General features: G+C 44.8%; 2 protein-coding genes across 2 annotated transcripts; one reads left to right on the plus strand and one right to left on the minus strand.

Annotated features, from left to right (window-relative positions):
- The first annotated feature begins 716 nt into the window (after positions 1-716).
- On the plus strand, positions 717-1,787 carry LOC119325707. Its single transcript, XM_037599423.1, has one exon. The coding sequence runs from the start codon at positions 912-914 to the stop codon at positions 1,299-1,301; it is 390 nt and encodes a 129-aa protein (XP_037455320.1). The 5' UTR covers positions 717-911; the 3' UTR covers positions 1,302-1,787.
- Positions 1,788-5,882: 4,095 nt separating this feature from the next.
- Positions 5,883-8,587, minus strand: LOC119324359 (F-box protein At4g00755-like). The gene is made up of 5 exons (XM_037598150.1): positions 8,381-8,587; positions 7,891-8,295; positions 7,495-7,673; positions 7,090-7,208; positions 5,883-6,460 (listed from the first exon to the last, which is right to left on the minus strand). The coding sequence occupies exons 1-5, from the start codon at positions 8,514-8,516 to the stop codon at positions 6,142-6,144; spliced, it is 1,158 nt and encodes a 385-aa protein (XP_037454047.1). The 5' UTR covers positions 8,517-8,587; the 3' UTR covers positions 5,883-6,141.
- Between the last annotated feature and the right edge of the window lie 336 nt (positions 8,588-8,923).

Consider the following 8,923-nt stretch of genomic DNA (forward strand, 5'->3'; position numbering starts at 1 on the left):
GACCTAAAATTGCACATCCTCTCTTGAAGATATTGTCACTCAATTAAGTATTAGATGAGTAATCAACCCCTAAAATCTTTGACTCTGAAATAGCTTTTTTTTCAATCTTGCAAAAAGCAAAACTATTTTTCAATGGCACTCACCTCTACTATCAAGGGGGGTTGGTGGTCATACGTCCTTTGGTGAAGGCTTCCTTCACCACGTCATGAATTAACACAATCAAATCAAATCAAATCAAATATTTTGCACCGCCTTCGTTGGTGGTTGTGTGGTAATTGCAATTCAATCAAATCTTTCTAGCTATATGTCGGACACAGGCAATCAAATCAAATTAAATTAAATCTTTTACATTAACCCAATCAAATCAAATCACTTCCTGCATTAGAATATGGTAGGTGTAAGGTATATGCCGGACATGATTGGGCTTATAAATCACTAGAATATATATATGCCCCATTGCAACACATGGGAAACTTTCTAGTTTTTTTATAACTTTATAGTCTTTCGGGGCTGACTCAGATATAAAAAATTATCGAACAACTTAGTAGTAATAACAAACTCCCCAATTTACTTTACCCCCTCTTACAATCATTCGCATCTTTGCACCTGCCTGGAGGCTGCCTGCCTCGGTCCCTCTCATATAATGCTGTCCCTCCCCTCCCGGCCTTTCTCTCCCTCCCCCGGTGCTCCGATCGATCATCCCATTCGCCCGCCGTCATCACTGCGATCCTCCACGCCTTGCCCCCTTCCGGCCCTCTCCTTTTACAATTAGGCCACCACAAGTCCACAACGCCGCTACTTAAGCGACCCTCGCACAACCCTACCTTGCTTCTTCTTGCTTTCCTCCACGCGCCCCACCCCACTCTCTGCTAACTTCTATATCCACCACGCGCTAATCGAGTTGCTACCTCATGGGCCTCGAGCTCGATCAGCTTGAGCTTTTGACTCACCAGCTCCCTCCGGTCCGGACGTCCGCAACCGACGACGGCGCGACCGCCGCAGACGACGAAGACCGGTGTGCCACGCCGACGTCGGAGGCGAACATGCTGCGCGCGCCGTCGCTGTGCCCCCCGGCGCCGAGGAAGCCGAGGCCGGCACGGGCCCACAGGAGGCAGCAGCATTGCTACTACCGCGGGCGGCGGCGCCGGTGCAGCAGCGGGCCGGCGCACACGCGGTACTGGATCGTCGCCGTGCCACACGACCTCGCCGCGGTGTTCGTCGCGCGGCGTCCGCCCTCGCCTTCGAGCTCGCCGTGCCTGCCGCCGGAAGGCAAGAAGATCCGAGTGCACGCCGTAGGCTGACACCAGCACATGCATGCATGCATGCACCCGCGGGTCCAGACGAGCCGGCATGCCGCTGTGTCTGCAGTCGAGCCGCCGTCCATGCATGCAGCTCTTGCATCGTTGCTAGAAGAGATAAGATTTGAGCCTGTGAGTGCCTACAGGCCACAGCATTGTCTAACGATAGCCAGTTGCCTAGCTAGTTTAGTACTTTAGGCTTAATTAGCTCATCTAAGTTTAGTCAGTTCCTTGCGCTCTAATAACCAAGTGTACATGTAGTTGATGGCCCACGTGATCATGGTAATTGTTAGCAAAATGATGATGTCATTGGAGTTGCATAGATTGACGATTTTGCTGCAAGTTAACCAGCTGAGGAATTGTTCATGTCTGTTGTGACTTGTGAACTTGTGATAACCGTTCTTGTTACACTGTGAGCGGTAAGAAATGTCTAGGTTTTTATCACAGGTCCTTACAAACATATCATTACAGAAAAATAGAAATTACATTCAAAACCATGAGAGTGTCTTGTCTTCTTCCCCTTGGCAGGGCAAACATTTGTAGACTCATGAGCTTGTAGAAGCAGTTGGCGGCCGAAACGTCATCGGTGCATACCAGGAGACACCGGCAGCCACAATCTGAAATCGCCGCCCCGTAGACGAAAACGCCGAGATGGGCCCATAGAAACTCCAAAGACCACAAAAAGTTGGCTGAATCTGGACGGATTCATCAAAAACTTTAATCGGCTGCACTGGAGAGTGGAGACATAGCTCGACACGCCCTTCGTCGGTGGTAAGAGATGTGAATTGTATTCATGTTCCATGCTTTTGTTGAATTCCCAAACCACTCCATGAATCCTTCTAGAATTTAACTGTTGCCTTTACTTAGTTGCGAGTGAATTGAATTCCACCTGTGAAGCTTCCTCTTTTTGTGTGGATTATTCGATCTAATCATTATTTTCTAGGTGAGATAGATGCACTAATCCATGCATGACAGATTAAGTTACAATTATTTGCTAATTGGGGACAGAGAGAGCATTAAAAGTGAGCGAGCTTGCATGTAATGGCTAGAGGGGAAAAGGGACTGACCAGAGCTTCCAAAGGGTGTCCTCTTACCTAAGTCCCTTTTGATACCTAAAAAGGGATGCGTGCATGAGAGGCGAGAGCAGAATAGATCTGGAGGTGAAAAAGGCGCTTAATGCCACTCAGATCTGAATTTTATTGGGGCCATTGCAGGAGTGATTCAATGATTCTGTCCACGTTGAAGTACTATTGCCCTTGCATTTTCCTGGACAAGCTTGCGGCAGAACTATCAGTGCAAGTCCATCATATGTGTCCATACTTTTATGCAGTAAGTTATCACTCAGAGATGTCATCATGGGCAAGGCCCAAAGGTTGAATAATTTCATAGCTCATGAAGATTTTTTGGAATTAGAGAACACCATACTGGTATGAGTCTGAGTATATACACCTTCCTAAGACTCCTCACAAAGGAGTACTCATTAAAACCATTAAGCGTCGCGTGAAGGGCGGCCAACCAGCTATGCCACGTGACGCAAGCTGGTTGGCCATGGTGAGAAATCTATTGAATTTTTGTTAGATGAAGGTGAGGATTATTTTTTAAATGTATTTTTTAGATGGATGTGAGGACCTCTTGTATATTTTAAATGGAGGGTTATGCAAAGTGACACTCGCGGGTAGGCTGCGGTGGTAATTTTTTTTTCCTTTTTTACTTCTTTTTTTAGATGAAGGTGAGGGTTTTTTCCTGAGATGTTTTTTTAGATGGAAGCGAGGACTCTATGTATTCTTTTAAATGAAAATTTGCGCACAATTTTCTATCAAGCAGCGCAATAGGTTGGCGTCCTAACCACTAGTAGTAAGCAATTAGTGGTGGTATAGAAGCGCAGCAAGCTTTCTACCATGAACTCTGAAGTCACCTTACCCGCAAAAAAGAAACTCTGAAGTCACCTTAGCTATGTAATTAACTTGGAGTTTGGGTTCAAAATTAAGGCAGACTTTTTATCCCTTACTGTTTTCCTGGATATAGAATGTACTACTGCTGGAAAGCTCTCACTGATGATTAACAGTACTTCCATACATGTAAGTGACATGACACATTCCATTTGAAGATATTGTTAGTACTGTTGCATCGCTGTGGTGGCTCTTTGCATGCATGCATGCACGGAGCTGCCATGCGTTATGGCCGCAGTGGATTCGTGATAAATGGTGTCTCCTTTCATTTGTGGTTGGTGCGCTGTTGATCGTATAAATGCCGGGTGGGGTACACGGACACGTATGGTGGGGCGGCACCCACTTGTGTATGTAGTACGCATGCACGTACGTCCCCTGCCCCACGCCATTGTGTATTCCTGCAGACCAGGCTAGGGACACCAGTTTATTACCTTGGCTAATAAGTAAAGCCATTTCTCTTTGTCGAGTAGTAGTGCCTACTTTACCGCGACTCTTTTTTCACTGCCTTTTGTTGTACACTAACCTTTGTTATTTGAGGGGGAGCTTAAATTTATTGGCACTTGATAAAGCCTGGCTTTGAGTTCTCCGTCACATGGAACGGACCTTTGATGTTGGCTTAATTTGTTCTCTGCTGAAATGGGTTTAGCGAGCGCGAACGATTAGGCTGAGAAGTTGTTGTGTGGAGAGTTAGCGAAATTGGCTATAGGGATGTCATAACACTCTGTGGACTCTTAGAGTGGTGGCTTTATCTGCCACCGGACGTACGTAATATCGCAACACGCAAATCGTAAATTCATGTTGGGCAAGGGCCACACCGCAGCCTATATAGCAGTGTGTTCCAACCCAACAGGAAACACCTTTTGTGTTCTACAGGAGTACATAATAGAGACACTCTTCACCACTCAACTAGCACAGTATAAATTTGGTAGGTGTTTTTGCAAGCAGGCTGCAGCGTGTGCCTCCTTAAACACTGCTCCAAAATTAAGTTCGATACAGTAACCGAGCTTGTCAGCATTGTTCAAGAAGGCAAGCACGATGAAATGCATTATTCCTTCTCTCCTTCTCATAATATAAGAGCCCTTTTGACACTAGTGAGTGTCGAAAACGCTCTTATATTATGAGACGGAGGGAGTATCATCTAGGTGCCCTGTGCAACAGAAGGAAGCGTTCCTAACAAATTAATACCCTCTCCATTCACCATGATACGCACGCCTTCCAGAATTGCCAGCAGCAGAGAACGAACAGCAGGTGCAGTTCGCAGTATACGATGCCGATGAAAATTACCAGTACGGCATCAGATAGGTAAACTGATGTTTGGCATTGGCAAGATCTGCCATTACGGGACGCAATACAGATTGCAAATATTCGCTCTGTTCACTTTTATAAGACCTTGAAGACATTTCAGACAATGCGTAACACAGCCTATTTTAAGTTGTCTGGAACGACTTACAAAAGTGAACAGAGGGAGTAGAAGAAATGGCAAGATATACAATGGAATCCGGTAATTGTATGTAATTAAAGGCTTTGCAGATTCTACCATGACTGAACTGGCCACTGAAATGCTAATGATATCTCTGGTTGAACTATGCCTGAAGAACCACAAACACTAGCATTTCCAGGTTTACGCCTCACAGCATGATAACACAAATGGTCGGCGGCCAGTGCCAGGACTAATTCATATGAAGGTGATACTTTCAAGGCAAACTGGCGCCACATTTATCTGTAGTATACATATGAGAGGGTGACTCTTCACTAAGAAACTAACCTTATTTTTGGGGGGAAGATGATATGGAGAAGTTATAGAAGGAAATATCTGTCTCATGTATGAAGAAAGCTTCAGGTTTGGGCCGTCCATGATAAAGCATAAGACCCTCTTTGATTTGCAGGATTTTCAAAACGCGGGAATAGGACAAATACAGGATTTGAGTGGCATGTCCACTTGAATCCTATAGGATTACCATAGAGTGTTTGATGCTACAGGAAAAACAAAGGAATTGAAAAAAGAGGTTGGAGTGGATGCTAGATTTTCAATGAAATGTAGTACACTTGATTCCATAGAAAAAAAACCTATAGGACTCAATCCTGTGAATCAAACGACAAACATAGGAAAAAACCCTAGGGATTCTAACCCTCCAAAAATCCCACGGAATTCCTTTGAATCAAAGGAGCCCTAAATGTGATGGAGCACTTCCCTGGTTCATACTCAGATAAAAGGATATCGTTGTGTGATAGATGCCATGCGAGTTATTTTCCTCTGCCATGTTGACATTCACATGAAAACTAAGGTTTTTGAAATGTTAAATATATCTAAAGGGAGTGGTTGTGGACATGCAACGCCAGATCACGATCCAAGCATGCACAAATATGGAAATCCAATCTATAGTCTCGTTCAAAACTTACCAGGATACCAACATAGTGACTGATGGCATAATGACTCGTGCTTCTCAGATGCCATGGTCTTGCGGCCACATCAAGGCATCAAGGTTCCACCCGGTAGTCCACAAAGGTTCCAGAACCTGAGTCCCAGGCAAGCTCAAAGGGTAAACGCTCAATGCTGGAGATGCAACTCCACGACGATTAGATTGCATTCAGCATATAGTATCATGCATTCATAGTGTGCCATAAGATCCAGTAATCCATCCGCAAACGGCATTTATTTGAAAAGTAGTATATGACAAATATTCACCACTAAACGAAAAACACAAGAGAAAACACAAGCAAGCTTGAGCAGAGTTGCAAACCATAAGCGCAACTTGTCTCGATCAGGTCCTCTAGGTTCGAGAACCGAGGCTTCAGAAATGTTTGCAACAAAGGCTTGCAGAGTTCAGAGGTGTTCACTAAACTACAAAGAGTAAAACCACGGCAGAGTTGTAGCTGCAGTCCAGCACGCAAATCTACTCAAGATAATCATCGTCTGAGATGCCACCTACATCATCCTCATGATCATCGTCTGAGATGCCACCTACATCATGCATGTAATGTACAGGCTCCAGAAGTGCACTCACTACTACTGCTCTGTGATTCATCTGCCTGTATCTATCAACAAGATAGTGCCACTCCGGCGAGTCTTTGGTATCATCTTGCAAAAAGTCATCGATGGATAGGTCTTTGGCACCCGGTAAGTACTTGAGGATTGAATAACCTTCAGGATCCGAGATGTCAACCATGAAAAGTGGTGAGAGTGAACGCCCCATCACTTCAGCATGGCAAACACTGTTACATGCAAAAGGGAGAAAAGATACTGATGTTTCAGCATTTCTAATTTACATCATTTCGGGTTTACAAGGCTGATACGCATTTTGAAGCCATCTTTGACCAGCAATTTCACTACCAAAATATTAATCATATGCCATAATAAATGTATCATCGAATTTGCATTCTAAAAAAGATTTAACGATATAATTTTTATGGCAAACAACTCATATACTATTGGTCTAATTGACGGTCAAAATAAATCTCAAAATGCATACAGGCCTTGTAAACCTAAAAGGAGCGAGTATGCAAGGAAAAAGACCTAAATTGAGCAAACTTTACTACAGGATTCAGATTACCACTTTATAATATTATGCAAGAAACTGACAAGTGCATCTTCTAAATGCTACAGTACAAGCACCACAAAAACAATATATGCACCATGATGAAGTGTGAGGACAAAGTTGCAGACAATCATTATTTAATAGAAATAAGTTCCTGACGTGCACAATTTCATTCTTCATGGTGCAGTGAACGAGTATTAAGTTTTGCATTTCCACTAGCAGCCTGAGACTGGAGTTACATCAAGCCTCTGAATTTGGATCATCATGCCATTTTTGCAAAAGCTAATCATGCCATATTCAACTTACCATATGTAGTACATATCATCTGCTTCTTGTTTCTGTACTCTGCCCAAGAGTTCAATCATCACCGCACCACCAATGCAAAGGACTGGGCGTGGGAGCTTGAAGGATTGTAGTTCGTTTTTCTATCACACCACAAATAGATGGTATCATAAGGTCATCGCTATATCCAATATCAACCAACATGCTAATTTGCTAGACCATGGCTAGGAGAACTAAAAAGATTACATCATTAGTGGATCTCGTAATCACAAACTACTGACTAGTTATTTGTCCTAAACATGAGAAATTCTGGCTAAGTGGAGTATAAGAGTTCTTTGACTGAAAAAAGTAACTATGCAAAGTCTCATGGTAGAATTTCCCCATCGATTTGTAGATATATGTCAACAATAAAAGGATGCACCAACTCACCTGTAACATAGGGAACTCTGGCGAAGTGTAAGTCCACATATATTTTTCATCAGTATTTACCATCTTATTCTCATAATCATCCATTACAAACGTCTCTGATCCTCGCGGAAGCTTGTAATGGCCCATCCGAAATCGCACCATCTTTGAAGAGTATATAGGGTCACCATCCTGAAAAAAGGCTGGCAATTCGAAGCAAAGGGGCATATAAATACTATCGATCAATCACTTGACAGGAGAAACCTAACCAAGACAAAAATTTGCAGTGCCTTGGGATCCTCAACTAATTTGGGACTATACTTAGCCTAATCAATCAAGCAATCAATTAATGGTGTGCACTATGAAAGAGGTCGAGCAATTGCAATACTACACAGGCTAGATCAATCAATAATAACGCACCTTGGTACGGTCGCACCCGAACCTCATCGACAATGCAGATGTCAGAGTTGAGCCTGTAGGTAAGGCTCTCCGGCGCCTCGGGGTCGTCCGCCCCGCCGCTCGACCAATAGGACGGGCGGAAATTGATTATCTCCTCCTCGTCGAGGGTGTTCTCCATGGTCTCAATTGGGAAGTCGTCGGTGCTTGAGGCGCCGATACAGTGCAAGATGCATTCCGCGGAGGGCTCGCCGGAGTCGGAGACGTAGGCGCCGGCGAGGTTGGAGTATATCCTGTAGTCCCTCTCGTGGCCTGACTCGGGGGAGGCGGTTGAAGGCGGCGATCTGGTCACCTCTGCCGCCGCGGCGACGGTGGCGACCTCGGGGCACAGCCGCAGGCAAAGGCTCTTGCTCAAGCCGCTCTCGACCACTGCGTAGAGGAGGGGAAATCAGGGCACTGCGATGGTATATATTAGAATCGACAGCCATCGGAGAGGAGGGCGAGAATTGCTCACCGCATCTGCGCCAGGTTCTGGAGACAGCGGCGGCGCGGACAAGGTCGGCGGGGTGGTCAAGGCGGCCGAAGACGCATGCTGAGACGTCAGGGCCGATCCACTCCAGCAGGTCCGCGCTGCAGCACTCCTCCGCCATGGCGGTTCCTTTCTTCCTCGGGGAAGAAGCGATGGAGAAGTACAACAAGTTTTTGAGAAAGAGAAGAAGGTGGGGACGATAAGGGGGTCTTTTTTTTTCTATTTATTAGATTCCTTTTTTACTATTACTAGTAAAAAACGATTTGGTAGATGTCTTATCCGTTTACTTCACCTTCATCTTTGGAATCGCCAGCAAGCAAAACTCTTTTCAAATCCCCACCACCCCTGCAGGCTGTAATCCAATCTCGTCCAATCTTGCTACTCCCTACTTGTCAATCTTTGTCAGGTTAGGTTAAATTTTTTTCTCAAATATGCATGAGTGTGCATATCATATACTCCCTCCGTTCGGATTTAGATGTCGCGACTACTTTTTTGCGAAAACGCCCTCCATCTATTTCCGACCGAACC

The sequence above is a fragment of the Triticum dicoccoides genome, chromosome 6B (genome assembly GCF_002162155.2).
Source record: "Triticum dicoccoides isolate Atlit2015 ecotype Zavitan chromosome 6B, WEW_v2.0, whole genome shotgun sequence".
NCBI lineage: Eukaryota > Viridiplantae > Streptophyta > Magnoliopsida > Poales > Poaceae > Triticum > Triticum dicoccoides.

Excerpts from the sequence above, each read along its gene's own strand:
- LOC119325707 (XM_037599423.1), top strand. The coding sequence starts at position 912 with ATGGGCCTCGAGCTCGATCAGCTTGAGCTTTTGACTCACCAGCTCCCT.
- LOC119324359 (XM_037598150.1), bottom strand. The coding sequence starts at position 8,516 with ATGGCGGAGGAGTGCTGCAGCGCGGACCTGCTGGAGTGGATCGGCCCT. Across the intron at positions 7,209-7,494 it reads CAGAGTTCCCTATGTTACAG|AAAAACGAACTACAATCCTT; the intron begins GTGAGTTGGTGC and ends GTGGTGTGATAG. Across the intron at positions 6,461-7,089 it reads GATGATATGTACTACATATG|TGTTTGCCATGCTGAAGTGA; the intron begins GTAAGTTGAATA and ends TGCATGTAACAG.